At 42.1% G+C, this 18,160-nt stretch overlaps 1 protein-coding gene across 20 annotated transcripts in view; it reads left to right on the forward strand.

Moving 5' to 3' along the window:
- Positions 1-18,160, forward strand: part of KALRN (kalirin RhoGEF kinase) — a 642,588-nt gene that overhangs the window by 393,805 nt on the left and 230,623 nt on the right. For all 20 annotated transcript variants that reach the window (XM_078066810.1, XM_078066838.1, XM_078066842.1 and 17 more), the window contains exons 23-25: positions 947-1,065; positions 3,623-3,689; positions 4,265-4,374. In XM_078066810.1, the coding sequence (XP_077922936.1) occupies positions 947-1,065; positions 3,623-3,689; positions 4,265-4,374 (296 nt within the window). The remainder of the gene's footprint in view (positions 1-946; positions 1,066-3,622; positions 3,690-4,264; positions 4,375-18,160) is intronic.

An 18,160-nucleotide genomic window follows, 5' to 3' on the forward strand; every position in this document is an offset into this window, starting at 1 on the left:
CCCTTTACCTTGGCTTCATCAGTACCATCTTCCACCCAATTATGTTAATCAGCAAATGTTAGGGTCCCCAGTATGTATTACAGTATTCTTTCAAGAGTAAGGGATGCAGTTGTGCAAAGGCTATTTGACATTTCAACTGAAAAGAGGTACTATTTGCCAAGAATCAAGGGAGACTGACTTTTAATCTCTTCTTTGTAATAGAGGTTAGTAACCTCTGAATTAAGAGCTAAATATAGGCTGGCAATTTAATCCTAGGATTTCTAATTCTTAAATCTTTAAATAGGCTGATGCTCTGAAGCAGAACAGACTAGAGAGTGAACTGCTTAAACCACTAAAATTGGGGGAAATAATAACACCTCCCCAAGGCTTTAAACCGTGAGATTTTTTTCTAAAGGTTTCCATCCTATATAAATACAAAACAGTGGTTAAAATAAGCAGAGATGGGCAAATTTAATAATTGTTCTATCATTTAGCTTTCTCTTTCCAAGGGAAGTTCTTGTTTAAATAAAAATATTGGCTTTTATTATTTTCCCTTGACAAATGAAAGTTTTCTTATGTCTATATGTGTTTCTGTTTCACATCTGTTTTAATGGTTAATAACCAATTTTAGACTAATTTTTGTATGTGTGTGTACATTTAGATTTAATCAGGACCAAAGTCCTTGGGGAAATATGACACTAATTATTAAATGTGTTTATTGTTTTTCCTTGCCATGGATTTTAGCCCTGACCATTTGACCTGAACATTTTATATCTTTCTTATTTGAAAAAAAAAAAAATTCCATGAAGAGGAGGACATGTAGGTGGCTGTTTGTGGGATTCCCTGTCTTTACAACCTGCTCCATTGTATCTTCCTCTCTTTTTGCCTTCTACCGCCTCCCCTGACTCTGATAAGTTCCTCTCCCAAGGCATCTCCAAGGTGACCTCTGCAATCTCTCTGTGTGTAGGACAATAAGGACCTGGAGCTGGACATCATCCCAGCAAGCCTTTCAGATCGTGAGGTCAAGCTACGGGACGCCAACCACGAAGTCAATGAAGAGAAGCGGAAGTCAGCCCGGAAGAAAGAGTATGTTCTGGGGAGTTCTACCCAATTAGCAAGCTCCTCATGACTATGCTTGGTTTTCACTGCTACATGCCCCTTTGGACAGCTTCATGTGTCCTCATGACCACCCACAGAGGTTGGAATGGACAGACATGATGCTTCCACCCACATTTCACACTAATCAAGAATTATAGAGCGTTGGATAGTGGAAACAATGAACCATGTCCACCTAACAAACCATTTCGTGATCGCTTTGCTTTCTTTGTATTGGTGTTAGAAAGTTACACATACCCAGAGATCTTTGCAAGGGCTTTATGAAGAATATTTTGACAGATTCCTTTTGGGTAGTACTGGAAAAAATAGTATGTTCTAAAATTAAGAAACCCAATGTAGTTGATCTTATCAAAATAAAGGAGGACCCCAGGATCCCTTGGAGCAGAAGAAACTGAAGCTGTTCTGCAAAGCCTGGAGCTTGTGTTTTATCTAAGGAGTGTATTAGTTTGTTTGGGCTGCTGTAACAAAGTATCACAAATTGGATGGTTTAAACAACAGAAATATAGTGTTTCACAGCTCTGGAGACTGGAAGTCTGAGATCAGAGTGTTGGCAGGGCTGGTTCCTTCTGAGGGCTGGGAGGGAAGGATGTGTTCCAGGCCTTTCTCCTTACCTTCTAGATGGCTGGCTACAGGTGCACATGGCATTCTCCCTGAATATGTACCTATATCCAGATTTCTCCTTTTAATGACACCAGTCACTTTGGAATAGGGGCCTACCCTTTTCCGGTATAACCCAATCTTAACTGTTTACATTTGCAATTGACTAAATAAGGTTACATTCTCAGGTACTAGGAGTTGGGACTTTAACATATGAATTGGGGGGGGGGCACGGGGCAACACAATTAGGCCTATAACAGGGAGGGAAATAAAGAGACCATACTTGGCCAAATCTTCCTGCTGCACTCTCTCTGGGACACCAAATAGCCAGAGGATGGAAAAGGACAGGTGGAAAAGAAAACAAAATGGGGTAGAGGGTAATGGAGCTGAATTATGAAGAAGGCAGGTTAAACTGCAGGAAGCAGATGGAGAAAAAAGGACAGGGTAGAAGAATACCAGAAACCCAAGGCAAGGAAGCCAAAGACAACTTTTCAAAGCACGTCAGATTATGTCCCTTCCAATCTTCCTTCTTTTCTTGTCTACCAAGCACCTGCAATGTGTCAGAAACTTTGCTTATGTGATCTTATTTAATCCTTGCAGCAACCCGTGTGGTCAGCTGTTTCATAAGTAAGGAGTCTGAGGTTTGGAAAAGCCAGTCATACTTCCAGTAAATGACAAAATAATAATTCAGCTCCTATTTGACTTCAAGGCTCACACCCTTTCCACTCTTCCAATAGAGTAAGAATAGTAAAAGAGTGGCTAATGAACTCCTGCAAAGGGGAATTTTTTTGAATCAGTACTTTAATATTAATGGAAAGGCCATTGCTAGAACAATGGATTGCTTTAAGGAAAATTCTACAAAGACAAAGGCCTGGGAAAAGATGCTGCCCATTTTCATATTTCTTGTGAAATTTCCAACAGAGGACGCTTTGGGGCTAATCATTCTCAAAATTTTCATGTGAAGTTGAAGACACCTGCAAGTAGGGGTTTTCATTATGAGCTGCCATGAAAAACTGACATAGCCTAAGATAAATGTATAAATCTATATGTTGGGTCAATTAGATATTACTGCATCACATGCCAGCTAAGAAGCACCATTTCTAAGAAAAATCTGTGAAAGAAAGCAAATGCAGTTGGTATGCCACAGTGAAGCCATGCATCATCAGTGTAATAACTGCCCGAGAACATCGTGTTGTTCAGGGGCCCAAGAGGAAGGGAGCCCTCTCCTTGCAGCCCTTTCCGTTAGGAGAGACTGAAGAGTAGTCACAGCATCGTTAACTTGTGCTCTGCTTGTGATCGCACGCTCCGCTTCCCGGGCACCGGTTTGGATTGTAAGCGAGCCTGGGTGGAAATAGTGCCAAAGCGCACAGGTGGTCTAGGCCAGGGGTCAGCAAACTATAGCCCACAGGCCAAATTGGACCCCCCTACCTGTTTCATAGAGTCTGTAAGGGAAAAATTATTTTTTATATTTTTCAATTTTTTTTCAATGGTTGAAAAAATACCAGAAGAAAAATATTTTGCGATGTAAAAATGAGATGAAACTCTTTTGTGTCCATAAATAAAGTTTTATTGGAACACAGCCACACTTTTTTTTTTTTTTTTACATATTGTCCATGGCTCCTTTCACATTACAACAGCAAAGTGGAGTGGTTGTGACAGAGACTTAATGGTCCACGAGTATTTACTGTCTAGCTCTTTACAGACAAAGTTTGCTACCCACCAGTCTCCGCAGTGGTGTCTTGAGTATCTGTGCCTAGCTTTTAAACCTGGCTTAACTGATGGTTCTGCAAAGCATTTTGGCAAAAGTCAGCAGTTCTGTTGAATAGAAATCATCATTCTGGGAGCTGCAAGAGAAAAGCAGGAAGCTGAGAGTCAAGCTATAAGGTATTATATCTCGAACCAACTAAAAGTCTGTTTGTTTTCTTCCTAGATTCATTATGGCTGAATTGCTGCAGACGGAGAAGGCTTATGTAAGGGACTTACATGAGTGCTTAGAGGTAAGTCTTGCAGTAATCAGTGCACAGCTGTATTAGAAAAATGACAGCCTTGCCAGCGTCAGTCCTTGAGAGAAGCTCAGTGCTCTTTGTCTTCTCCCAGAGCTTCACAAATAAAAGCCAACAGAGGAAATCTTTCTCCCAGAGTCAGTAGTAATTGCATGGGAGTTTAAAATGCTTTTGAAAAGAAACTTTTCTCAGACTGGAGCTGGACCCAGCAAAAATGTACAGAAGACTTGAATTCAAAATAAAAACCATGACATAGTCAATGAACTTAAGTTGAGTGTGCAAATCTACCCCCCTCCCCCACCTGACGCACTCAAACACACATATTTAATAAATAAGAGGAATGTGGAGTTTGTGCTTTGCTGAAGTTCAGGACGTGAGTTTCTCTGGCAACAGTTGAAGATAATGGAACATTTGGGTTTTCTTTCTTCCTGTTCTGTGTATTTACCATCTCATTTTTTACACTCCACATGCAAGCCCAGTCTGAGGCTTACCCCTCCAGCATGAAGACCTATTTATTTTGTCTGCATTTTGTAGTTCTTGCCCATGATGAAGCTGTTGCTGTCTTACAGACATACCTGTGGGAAATGACCAGCGGCGTGGAGGAGATCCCCCCTGGGATCCTTAATAAAGAGCACATCATCTTTGGCAACATCCAGGAGATCTACGATTTTCATAACAAGTAGGTTGGTGGAGGATTTCTCCAGAACATACTTAGGGCCATGAATACCCATCATCAGGGCTTCCCAACAAGTGGATCAAAGCTGATTGGTAAATCTACCTGGTAAATTTTCTAAGTCAGTTGCTCAGATTTTTTTCTCACTCATCCCTCTTTCTCCACAATTGTCCAAAGTCACTCATAGAGAGTGAGGTTGAGTATTCAGCAGTGTCTGTCCTCAGTTCTCCTTAGGGACCTAACTGGCAACACCTTCATATCCAATCAGAATGATAACCAAGCTCTGAGGAACTAAGAGTCTCTTCAGTAAAACTGTAGGAAATTCTGACACTAGAATTCATCTAAGGCTAATCATTCTGCCCTATGGGCCTTGGGTTTCAAATTCTATTGTTTTTGTTTTTGTTTGCAACCTAAATACTTCCCCTATTCCCCAGCTACTTCATCATCCCCACCCTCAACCAAAACAAAAACATATGTAAATATGTAGCTAGGTAATCAAAATACCTAATGGAACACATTTCTTGACAGCTTATAGAAAAAGAGAACATCAATCGGCCCTCTATGTTTTGTTGAGATGAGTAGAACCATAGAGCCCTAAAGCCTCACAATTCATTTTGTCCAGCTCCCAATTTAAGGATCTTTTCGACAGCATACTAAACATGTCCATTGTTAACAGAGTCAGCAAGAACACTGGTTGGTTAGTTACACAGCCAATTAATGGAAATAACTCAGTTTTCAAAATACAAAGAGAGGGAATCTGAAGACCCAGGAGTAGTGTTGATATAAAGTCCTAGAGTTCTCTCGGGACCCTGTCGCAGAAAGGGGCCAAGAGGTAGAGATTCAGTGTTGTAGGATACAGTTCAGGGGAAGTCCTACAGTCGGACCCATCGAGGCATTTACTGAGATAAAACTGCCAGCCCCAAGGGTTCCTGGTGAGACCCTGTGTATGGGGGAGGCAGAACTCTTAGAACAGCGCTCTCCGATAAGCTCTCTGCACTGATGGAAATGTTCCATGTCTGTGCTGCTCAGTCCAGGAGCCACAGGACATGCATGGCCATTCAACACTTGAAATGGGACCTGTGCTGCTAAGAACCGAATTTTTAATTTTATTCAATTTAATAAATTTAGATGGCAAGTGGCTACGAGAGTGGACAGCCCAGCTGTAGAAAATAAGACCTCAGTATGGCCCTTGGCTAGGAATGACTGAGAGCAAGCCAGAGTTTGGTGTAAAATGATCCTGGGCTCTAAAAGGTCTAAATAAGACGTGGAGACCCACTCTTCTCTTACCGACTCCTGATGATTAATACCCTCTTGTGTCATCAAATGGCATCAGTTTTAAAAGAACATAAAATGTGACAGCTTCCCTGACATCTTAACCTTGTCAGACGATGAAACCAGTAATTTCTAGGGGAGAAAAAAACCTTCTGATTTTCTGGAGTACTTAATAAAAGTTTCCAGTCCTTTTTTTTTTTTTTTTTTTTAATCACAGATTTTAGCACTCTCCATTTGGTTTGTCTGGAAATCTCCAGACATAGAAATAGTCTCTCCTCATGACTCTTTAATAAGATCCCAGTAAAGCCATTCTTCACCACTGATCCCCAGTTCTGTCCTCTGAGTCCCACTCAGCATCATCCCATCTCCCCCAGGGTATCTGAGAAGACATTGGATTGGTAAGCAGTAAGGCAGGGTGCTTTACTTTTTTGATTTATGATCTCTGGGATTTAGTCAACAAGTCTCACTTTCCCCGTATTCTTACCAAAATGAGTAAGTGTAGAAGTCTAGAGATCACAGCATGTACTTCCTGGGAGCCCTACTTTTGCCAAATCAATGTATAAGGGAAAAGAATATTTATTTCAAAATGGACCAATTGTAACAAAATATCTACCTCTTACACTCATTTCATGATATCACTCTAATAAGCCACAGTAAGCAGTTTGGTAGTTTTTAAACAGCTGAAATAGCTACCAGTTGCAAAGTATAGTTCTAAGAAGCCCTTACAAAAAAAAAAAAAAAGTCAAGTTAAACCATATGGAAGGCTACATTCTGTAGAGGAATAATTTAATTATCAAGAACACAGCTACCCAGCAAGTGTTACCTATTTATAACATTATAGAGAAACAAGAAGAAAATAAAAACCAGCCTCTGAACAGCCAAAAGAGATATCACAAAGATAAAGTTCTTATCTTTTCACAGAAGGACCTTTCTATCCTTCCTAACAGCTACCTTACCTCTAGTTAAATTGTTTAACAATCTTGTTAGATGATAAGATCATTTCTAAGACCATAGCAACTTAGATGCAGTAAATCAATGTCACGAACTTGAGCAAGTAGTTTGATATTACCAGCATAAAGTAAAAGAAGACAGATAAACTGAAAAAAAAAAAAAAAGGCAAAAGAACACCCGAAATCCCAGTGGTCAAGGGCTACTCAGTATCGATGCCAATGATCCTTTATCCCAAAATAGAGGCCCAACACAGCCACTGTTTTATGATATAGCATAATAACTGATATTAGTAATAACCTGAATAATTAGTATATTCTACATTAAAAAGAAAGGAGTTCTGCAATGCATACAGAAAGCTCTCCACCAAAAAAATTAATGTTTTAAATTATTCACAACCTTAGGGAACATCCAAGAAAATGAAGCTGTGTATTAATAATCTACAGGATCTAGAAGCTAAGACTTTTCTCATAGTATGTGCTTTCTCCTTATGCCGTTACAAATTTCGATTAATTGAAAAAAGCATAACACCTCTAAAATCTCTAATAAATAGGAGAGGAAAAGGCAATGAAGGCAACTCTGAAAATACAGCATATGGGAACTCCATGAAAGACTCATGTCTTTTACTGCATAACTCTGGCACCCAGTGCACTTCAAGTCAATATTTGTTGGGTGGATATTTGATGGATGGATGGACGAATGGACACACAGACTAAAAACAGAATTACAGTTTGCAGACTTAGGGGCTAGTGCCATTGAAGTCATAATTGAGTCTTCTGTTTGTGAAAGTCTCAAGATAGGGAAAACCATTAGGTATGATTTTTTTCCCCATCACTACCAGAACCTTAACAATTATAATTATAACCTTAATTGCAAAATAATATCTGAATGAAGGAGTTTCCTTGGGGCTTTTATATGAATTTTAGGTTTTTTTTTTTATTTGTGTGTAGTTGGCACATCGTGTTACATTAGTTTCAGGTGTGCAAATGCTGACTTGACGGGTTTATGTATTATGCTACGCTGACCACAAGCCTAGCTCCCATCTGTCACCACGCAACACAATTACAATGTCATTGACCCTATCTCTTATGCTGTGCCTTTCATGCCTATGATTTACGCATTCCACAACGGGAAGCCTATAGCTCCCCCTTCTCTTCACCCATTTTGCCCATGTCCCCATACCCCTCCATCTGGCAACCATCAGTTTGTTCTCTGTATTTACAGTTCTGATTCTGGTTTTTGTTGTTTATTCATTTTTTTTTCAGATTCCACATATGAGTAAAATCATATGGTATTTGTCTTTCTCCATCTAACTTATTTCATTTAGCATAATATCCTCTAGGTCTATCCATGTTGCCACAAAACAGTCTCATCCTTTTTTTTTACAGCTGTGTAATATTTCTCTGTGTGTGTGTGTGTGTGTGTGTGTTTGTGTGTGTGTATACACCACATCTTCCTTATCCATTCATCTACTGATAGACTCTTAGGTCACTTCCTGATCTTGGCTATTGTAAATAATGCTGTAATAAGCATAGGGGTGCATATATATTTTCCAACTAGTGTTTTCATTTTCTTTGGGTAAAGACTCAGTGGTGGAATTATTAGGTCATATGGTATTTCTATTTTTAATTTTTTGAGGAACCTCCATATGATTTTCCATATCGGCTGCACCAATTTATATTCCCACCAATAGTGCACAAGGGTTCCTTTTTCTCCAAATCCTCACCAACAATTGTTATTTCTCCTCTTTTTAAAAAAAAAAAATTTATTTATTTATTTGAGATAGAGAGTGAGAGAGAGAGCGTGAGCGGAGGGCAGAGGGAAAGGGAGAAGCAGGCTCCCCATTGAGCAGGGAGCTCGATGTGGGGCTTGATCCCAGGACCCTGGGACTGTGACCTGAGTTGAAGGCAAACGCTTAACCGACTGAGCCACCCAGGTGCCCCTCCTCTTTTTTTATCTTAGCCATTCTGACAGGTGTAAGGTGATATCTCATTGTGGTTTTGATTTGTATTTCCCTGATGATCAGTGATATTGAACACCTTATCATGTTGTCTGTTGGCCATCTCTATGTCTTCTTCAGAAAATATCTATTCAGGTCATCTGCCTATTTTTTTTATTGGATTGTTGGGGGGGTGTTGAGTTGTATAAATTCTTTATATGTTTTGGATACAAACTTCCTGGGAGCTTCTTAATGGGAGGACCATAAAAAGAGTCTAAACATCTGTTTGCTTTTCAGGAATACTTATGAAATAGTCACTTTTTAACCTGAAAATATCCAAAGGTTCTTTTTAACCCCAATTATTTGCATCTTTACAAAGTTACTGTTAAGTGCTACCTAACAGCAAACACACTTCTCTCATTTCTAGTGCACAGCTCGGTTTATCTGCTTATACTCCAGAGAGTGAGAGAAGGAGGAAGGGAGGGAGGGAAGAAGATTGTAAGGCTGAGAGATTGAGATTGACACTACCTGGATGACACAATTAGCTGAGTCACTAGGAAATTATTACCTAGACCGAGGGGGTTATGGTGAATATATTACATTTCTCAGCTAGTTAGCATTGATCTTTTAAATGGTGTCACTTTGAAAATTGACAACCAGGATTAGTTGTGTGTGTGTGTGAGAGAGAGAGAGAGAGAGATCTTTCTCAAGGACCCCTGTCTATACAGATATTGAACGGAGAAATTCTCAAGCACCAAAATTTCTATAAAGAAGAGCAATTCAACATGTAGAACTTACTACCTACAAGTGGTGGTTTTAACTGAAGTTGGAGGTTTGAGTGGAATGATACTCAGTTTTTACCCTCCGCTCTTCCCATTTTCATACTACGTCTCCTCTTTATAGAATCATAAAGATAATGAAACTTAGATACACAAGATCTAAATCCATTTCTGTTGTATTTTGCTAAGCATTCCAGGAGCACTCTGATAAGATGCATATTCCATAAATAGATCCCCCAAACAGTAATGGGTTTTTTTTAAATAGTCTCCCCACTTGGACCAATCTACAACTTGTGATTGAAAAAAAAATTTATTCACTTTCAGTTTGCCTTGATGATTAGATTTGCAGGTTCGGTAAGAACAGCTGTTTAAAATGCTTATCACCTTTTGTTAAATCTGAACTTTACTTTTTGCTTTTCAGTTATTTTTATATTATTTGTATGTGAGTCTGAGCAATAACATTTTTATAAAATCTCTGCTGTCAGGGCTCAGAGGGTCTCCCTCACCACCAAGTACAGCCATCTCCATTTACAGATAAGGACGTTGAGGCCCAGAGAGGAGCCAGTGACTTACCCAGGGGTGGGACACCCTCTCCCCCATTAAAGATTAGGCATAGATTCTGGCGGTTTTTGCTCTCTCCCCTTCCCCCACTCCATAGACCACCAACCGGGCCTGCCAATGCTGGTTGGTTTAATTCATATCTAACCAGTTTCTCTGTGGATCCCCAAGTTTGAGGCACACTTCAACCCATTTCTTCCACAGGTATGTCATCTAGGTCCCACACCCTTACAATAATTGCCTGAAATAGGTCATTTTTCAGCAGGGGTTGGAAAGGCAAGTCAAGGACCAAACACCAGAACCAGCTATCCCTCCTATACACTTCTTCCCTGCAGGCTTGGCCAGAAGCTTAGATTTGGCCTTGGCCACCCCACACTGCACTCCCAGCCTAGTGTTCCTGGGCTCGAAGCTGAGGGAGAAGGGCCAGAGCTGTGTGGGGCTAAGCTGGGCGCACCAACCAGACCAGGGTCAGCCTACCAGGATACGAGGTAGCCAGGGTCAGCCTACCAGGATACGAGGTAGCCAGGGTCAGCCTACCAGGATACGAGGTAGCCAGGGTCAGCCTACCAGGATACGAGGTAGCCAGGGTCAGCCTACCAGGATACGAGGTAGCCAGGGTCAGCCTACCAGGATACGAGGTAGCCAGGGTCAGCCTACCAGGATACGAGGTAGCCAGGGTCAGCCTACCAGGATACGAGGTAGCCAGGGTCAGCCTACCAGGATACGAGGTAGCCAGGGTCAGCCTACCAGGATACGAGGTAGCCAGGGTCAGCCTACCAGGATACGAGGTAGCCAGGGTCAGCCTACCAGGATACGAGGTAGCCAGGCTCAGCCTACCAGGATACGAGGTAGCCAGGCTCAGCCTACCAGGATACGAGGTAGCCAGGGTCAGCCTACCAGGATACGAGGTAGCCAGGGTCAGCCTACCAGGATACGAGGTAGCCAGGGTCAGCCTACCAGGATACGAGGTAGCCAGGGTCAGCCTACCAGGATACGAGGTAGCCAGGCTCAGCCTACCAGGATACGAGGTAGCCAGGGTCAGCCTACCAGGATACGAGGTAGCCAGGGTCAGCCTACCAGGATACGAGGTAGCCAGGGTCAGCCTACCAGGATACGAGGTAGCCAGGGTCAGCCTACCAGGATACGAGGTAGCCAGGGTCAGCCTACCAGGATACGAGGTAGCCAGGGTCAGCCTACCAGGATACGAGGTAGCCAGGCTCAGCCTACCAGGATACGAGGTAGCCAGGCTCAGCCTACCAGGATACGAGGTAGCCAGGGTCAGCCTACCAGGATATGAGGTAGCCAGGGTCAGCCTACCAGGATACGAGGTAGCCAGGGTCAGCCAGCAGCAGAGGGTGTGTGCAGCAGGGCAGGTAAGAGCTGGGGGAAGTGATGGGAAATGCCTGGGAACCACTGGACCAGGCCCACATTGCCAGCATCTTCCCAGAGTTCCTTCTTGGGCCAGCCCTGTGCTAGTGTGGAGGTGGGGCTGGTATCCAGTGATGAATCAAACCCAGGCTCTCTGCCCCCTGAGTCCTGGGGATTATCATTATAGGTACTTGTGTTCAGGGGGTGGAAAGCACAAATGCAGTTAAAAGCAGCAAAGAAAATGGCCTCAGTTGGAAAAATAGGGAAGGCTTCACAGAAGGGAGGGCATTTGAGATGGGATTTAAATAACTGGTAGGATTTCTATAGCCAGTGATGGCTCCCTTAATGATGGAGGGAAGTTTGAACAAAGGCCTTTCTGGGGAGGAGAGTGGCCAGGCCTAGCAAGGAGGCTGGGAGAGGCCACAGGGAGGAGTTTGTGAGTCAGTCTCAACCCTGGGTCAGGGGTGGGGCGAGGTCCGGCCATCACACCCCCCAGTTCAACGGTGTCTTGTCACCTGTGAGACTGATGCGGAGGAAGGGAGAGATGAAGGGTGGAGGTAGTTGGGGTCAGAAATGGTGGTGGGGGGAGGCACAGCAGAAGGGAGGGGAGAGAGTGAGGGGGGAGAGAAGGATCAAATACCTAGCTAGAGGAGAAGTGCGAGAGAACAGTGATGTAGGTGGATAACAAGGGGAAGAAGAGGGAGAGGGCAGAAGTAGTCAGGGAGGCTGGAGAGGAGGAGACAGAAGGGAAGTTAGGGGGCGGGGGCAGAGATGGATAGAGACCCAGACCTCTCTAGGGCTACCATCCTATTTTGTTTTGGGGTTTTTTTTAAGATTTTAATTTATTTGTCAGAGAGAGAGAGAGCACAAGCAGGGGGAGCATCAGGCAGAGGGAGAAGCAGGCTCCCTGCTGAGCAAGGAGCTTGATGTGGGGCTCAATCCCAGGACCCTGGGATCATCACCTGAGCCGAAGGTAGTTGCTTAACCGACTGCGCTACCCAGGCATCCCTACCATCCTATTTTGGATGGGAAAATCAGCAAGATGTTTGTTAAACATTTTTTTTATCATGAGCCAAAGAAAAAGATTATACAGTATGTTCTGAGATGCACATGCTAATATATAATCCTCACTATGTGTGATACATTCTGATGTTTTGGGTTAGGTTCTGTTTCTCTTTCTCCTTCGCCTTTTTTAAGGCTGGTTTCCACCCCCTAAATTAATACAAGCCCTAGAAACAGTTGGGTCGAGCTGCAGCTACAAGGAGAGGAGCTGGCACCACCCAGTGGTGAGAGAAGGGATTGCAGCCTACAGCTGGGTCTGCGGGACACACAGCCAGGCCACACTGCTTTCTCCTTTGCCTCTCCTCTCGCTTCCCAACACACACCCTTGCTTAAAATATGCCTGTCCTCTTCTCCCCTCCAAGTGCCCTTGGTATTAGTTTTATCCCATTTACAGAAATCACAGAATTACAAAATATAAAAGCCTGGAAAAAACCTTTAAAGATAATCTAGTTCTGTTCTCCTCCCTCGTATCATAGGCCCTGGAGCTTACAAAGGTTTGTGACCTGCCCAAGCCTGTTGGGAGCACAGCCAAAGATTGCAGGTCTTCATAACTCCCTATTACATCACACGGTCATTTTCTTAATATTCAAACGTCAGGGTAAGAGGAAGGGAAAGACCTGCTGTGGTTTTTCTTGGGCCCTAAACCCATACCTTCAGGGACAACTGCAGGTCTGAGCCAACCCATCGGAAGGGCCCTATAAAAATTGACCTGTGGCTTTGTTGGTGGTGGTGGTTTTTTCAGGAAGCTGCCAACACTGGTGCTGGTTACAGGTAGTGGAGTATACCCAAGACAAGACAAAGTCTAAATATTTATTTGGATGTAGCAAAGTCATGTTAATTTTGGCTGTACACACTAATGGCTTAGCATCCATGCCTAGTTGCTGAACAGCGCATTAATGGAAATGAATAACATTAAATGTGAGGCTAATTTCTTTATATTTTAACATTAAACCGGTTACATATCTATGCAGGTACTTTTTGGTTCATCAGATCACACAAGTTAAACACAATTAGGACGTATTAGCAAAACATATTCAACAGGTAGCAGTCCTGCAAGGTAAACTGCTTCTTGAGGCTGGGGCCTGAGGGTGGGAAATAGGCTGAGTAGGTGTCCGGCCCTGTACACATCTCCCCTCCACCTCTAATCTAGGCTGAAGTTCCTGGTGTGGATGAAGGGACAGAGAAATACGACTCTCAGGGCTCAGCCTAGGTGATCAAACTTGACTGCAACCCTTCCATGAACAATCCCACACCTTACCTGGAGTGCACATGACTCTCCTGGGTTTCATAGCTGTCCCAGCCCTTGCACTCTAGAGCCTCTTACGTGCTAGACTCTGAATCTGTCTGGTCACAAGTGGATTCTTTAGAAATGATGTTTAGCTCCACTTGTACGAAAACAGTAACCCAGCCCTGCTTTGATAAGGAGACAATGCCCTGGACTTACCTGCAAAGCAGTGAGCCCGAGAGCTCTCTCCTCACCCTACCTTCAGCTTTATTTACTCATGTATCCTCCTCATTGTGCTTTTCCTCCTCCTTGCCACAGCCCCTAACTTCATTTCCCTTCTCACCACCTCTGTCGTTCTAACAAATGCACACGCATGAGAGTCATGAATATGCACACACACACACACACACACACACACACAAGATCATCAAATACATTTCACTTTAAATACAGACCGCACCCTGATGTAAAGGGCCATCTGCTGGACCACATTGTGAGACCTTCCGTGAAGGATATGCTTCTCCAGAAGCAGTGAGACCATAGACCAAATTCACCTTTGTAGAAAATAACAAAATCAGAATGACTCAAGGTACATCTGGAATGGTGCTGTTTCCATAGTACTTAATCACAAACCTCAGAAAGCTTTTCTATCAGTGAATGCTAGAGGTTTCATTTCCCAAGATTCTGTACAAAGCCAGAGGGAGGCATTTTCCTCAGAAAGTAACCGCACAAAAATTGCATCATGGTAATTTAATAGAGTAATGACTTTGCTTAGATTTTGACATTTCTTTAAAAGTTTTATTCACTTCAAAAAGAACCCCAGACATTCACATAAACACTTAAACTACTTGCTCTGCTGCTTCTCTCATGATTCATTACATATAATTATTGAAATGGTGAGGACCAAGATGTTGCTATAGAAGAGCCGACGTGGAATATTCCATCATCTGTGGAGAGTGTTGTGACCTCTCGTGCTTTAATTTAAACTCATCATGTCTATTTGAAGTAGATGGAACGATATGGATCAGAGTTGCATAATCTGTCATCTTCATAAGCTTTAAATTAAAAAGCAAAATAGAGTTTAATATTGCCACTTGCCTTCAACAATCACATTGAGATGGTGCTGAATGTCTTACTCAAAGTCAGGAATTGATATGCCCAGCACAAGATAGTTTTTCTAAGTTTTAGATTTTTTTATTAAAAAATTAAATCATACAGAGCCATTATAGGATCTGCCAACTAGAAGCACAGTGGAATCTGAGGCACTTGCCTTCAAATGCTGGTCTATGGACCGGATGCAGTAGACTTACCCAGGGAGATTTTCTGATCAATGCAGAGACTCAGATCCAAACCTCAGAGGACAGTGCACAGCCAGGTGTGGGGACCACCCGCTAGGGTTTTCCAGGAGTGTTCCTTGAGACAAAGTCTGATACTGCCCCCCAAAACTTACAAAGAAGTTTGGGAAGCATTGCACACTGTATCTACTTCGGAGACTTATCATGCCCCTCATCATTTTATAGGATTTTAGGAGCCCTGCAGTAAAGAGACCAGCTCAGTCCAGCATTTCCCAAACTTAAAGTTTTGTAACTTTTCCAGGATATGTTCTAGGGGAAGGTAATCTACTATAGATTTTCCAACAGGGGCTCCCCTAGCGGAGAGTTCCCTAGGAATGAGTCTCCAGGAATGGAGGAAAGTGTGCAATATGTATGTTTATCAGAGTATGAGTTTATTAAGATTGGGAAGTATGGGTCCTAAAGAACTAATGTTTATTTAGAGTCTACTGTGTGCTAGGCACTGGGGTGGGCTCTTTACCCACATGGATTAATTAAATCCTCACAACCCCACGAGGTTGTTATTCAAAGGTGAGGAAAATGTGGCTTTGGAAGAGCCCCCTCACAACTGTAAGAGGGAACTCTGGTTCTTCAACTTCTGCTTGGCTGTGGGAGGAAAGGAAAGTGAGACACAGGATCAGTAGAAGGGTGAGCTAGTGGTTGTTGCTGCTAAAACCTTCATTTTCCAGAAAAGCATTCATTACAGAAATAATATTCTATCCATTTAATTCATTTTATGGTGCTTTTATTTCTTGAGAAACTGAGCATCCTCCCATAGGTTTTTTGATAGCTACTATCACAGAAAGTAATGGTATTGCTTTATTTAGATAGTCAAGATTTTAAAGAAAATTCCTAGCACTGTCTCTCATCATCTAGATCAATTATCAGTTCTATTGGGATAATTACCACTGTTTGTTTAAAGTTAACCTTAAACACTGACCATGGGTCCTAAGTCAAGGAAAGAGGGAAATGCTCCCTGAATTGTCTCCTCCTGTATGGAATGTCATGATCTGACTGTTTTATTGTTGATTTGATCACCCTAAAGTAGAAGGGCATAAATACCACAGGAGTCTGAGCTGAGCTGAGCTGGAGTGAGATCCTGAGATGGGGAAGCAGAGGTCTTCCACAAGCTGAGACGGTTTATCCCAACTGCCAGGGGCTTTTAGATTCTCCCATTTCTCCCCTCTGGCTCTGCTCTCTCCTAGGTCCTTCCTTCTTTAAAGCCTCTCATTTTCTTTCACCAATCCTTGTCCTAGAATAGCCCATCAGATTTTCTCCCCTGTCACCACGCTATTCCAGTCCCCACCCCAGGCCCTGTTCAGTCCATCATGGCATTCATTGTCTTCACTGAGATTTATATTGAGTGACCACATAAACACCTTCTGGAAAACTACTTCTGAAGATGTTGTATATTATATTATTTAGTGTTTCTCATGAAGAAGGACCACATAATGAATGTCTTTTAGAATTCAGTGATGAGGTGATATGGTGGAGAACCAGATTGCTTCTCTCTCTTTTTTTTTTTTTTTTAAGATTTTATTTATTTATTTGAGCAAGAGAGAGCATAAGCAGGGAGGGAGAGCCCGATGGAGAGGGAGAAGCAGACTCCCTGCTGAGCAGGGGGCCCAATATGGGGCTCAATCGCAAGACCCTGGGATCATGATCCAAGCCAAAGGCAGACACCTAACTGACTGGGCCACCCAGGGGCCCCCAGACTGCTTCTCTTGCAGCAAAAACAGGATGTTTCCTTTTGGGCCTGGGAAAAAGTTTGATCCTCAATCACAGCATTATATAATATTTTCTCCTATTTTATTTCTGTTTTAGAAGTCATATTAAATACATGTATGTCACCTGCAGTTCTTCTAAAAGTAGTAGGAAATAGGACACCTTATTGATTTTCGAGCACTGCATATTTGTATTTCGAAAGCCCAAATTGCATTATAATTACTTCCGTTCCATGATTTAAATCAGGATGCTCTAAAATTCACATGTTAGCGAAAGGATGATTATCATTAAATGGGTACTGCTATAAGAGTCCCCCAAAATTTTTAAGTGACTTTTTCTTTTTTTTTTTTTTTTTTTTTAAGATTTTATTTATTTGCGAGAGAGACAATGAGAGACAGAGAGCATGAGAGGGAGGAGGGTCAGAGGGAGAAGCAGACTCCCTGCTGAGCAGGGAGCCTGATGTGGGACTCGATCCCCGGACTCCAGGATCATGACCTGAGCCGAAGGCAGTCGCTTAACCAACTGAGCCACCCAGGCGCCCCAAGTGACTTTTTCTTATTACAACAGCAATGCTCATTTATTACAGAAAAATTTGCATTACAGGTGGACAAAAAATTATATCACTGTGATCCCACCAATCATTCGCATTATAGCCTTCCAAATATGACTAAAACTAAAAACAACATCTTCCTATGTCATTGATGGGGGGAACACAAGTAACACCTATGCAGAACCCATAACTAACTGTAATTATAAGATACTGCCAGAATGCTTAGACAATAGGAGCCCGGCAGAGTAGGTCAAATCAATAAAATTTATTTTTTTCAAAGATAGAAGTAAGTAATGCAGTGATTCAGAACTGCTTTGTATCTTTTAATTTAATTTTTGAATTAATTTTAAAAATCAAACTTAAATTTAAAAATATAGATTGAGAAGTCCAACCCACCACTATCTTTATCCACCCTATTCCTTTACTTGGTTTCCTATGGTAATGACCTTTTTTTTTAAAACCACCATATCAAAGTATGATTGGCATGTAAGAAGCTGTACGTATTAAATATATTAAAACTTGATGAGTTTAGGGATGAATGTATAACCATGAAGCTATCACCTTCATCAAGGCCATGGACATATCCATCACCTCCCAAAGTTTCCTCCCATTATTATTATTATTATTATTATTATTATTATTTAAGAACATCTAACGTAACATCTCGCCTCTAAGCAGACTTTAAGTGTACAACACAATATTGTTAGCTGTAGGTACTATGATGCTGTATAGTGGATCTCACAACTTACCTTTTATAACTGACATTGTACCCTTTGACCATTAGTTTCTTGGGGTGGAAATAAGAATACATATTCCGTACTTAGATAAAAGGCGGCATATTATATACATTCTTCCACACCTTGCGTTTTTTCACTTAACAGCCTGCCCTGGAGATCCTTCATATGAAAACACAGAAAGCCTTGTCATTTTTTTTTTATAGCTGTGTAATATCCAGTTCTGTGGATGTACCAGTTACTTTGTCACCTACAGACCACCATTTACTATTATGAACAGTACCACCATGAATGCACGTGT

The sequence above is a fragment of the Halichoerus grypus genome, chromosome 1 (genome assembly GCF_964656455.1).
Source record: "Halichoerus grypus chromosome 1, mHalGry1.hap1.1, whole genome shotgun sequence".
In the NCBI taxonomy this organism is placed as follows: domain Eukaryota; kingdom Metazoa; phylum Chordata; class Mammalia; order Carnivora; family Phocidae; genus Halichoerus; species Halichoerus grypus.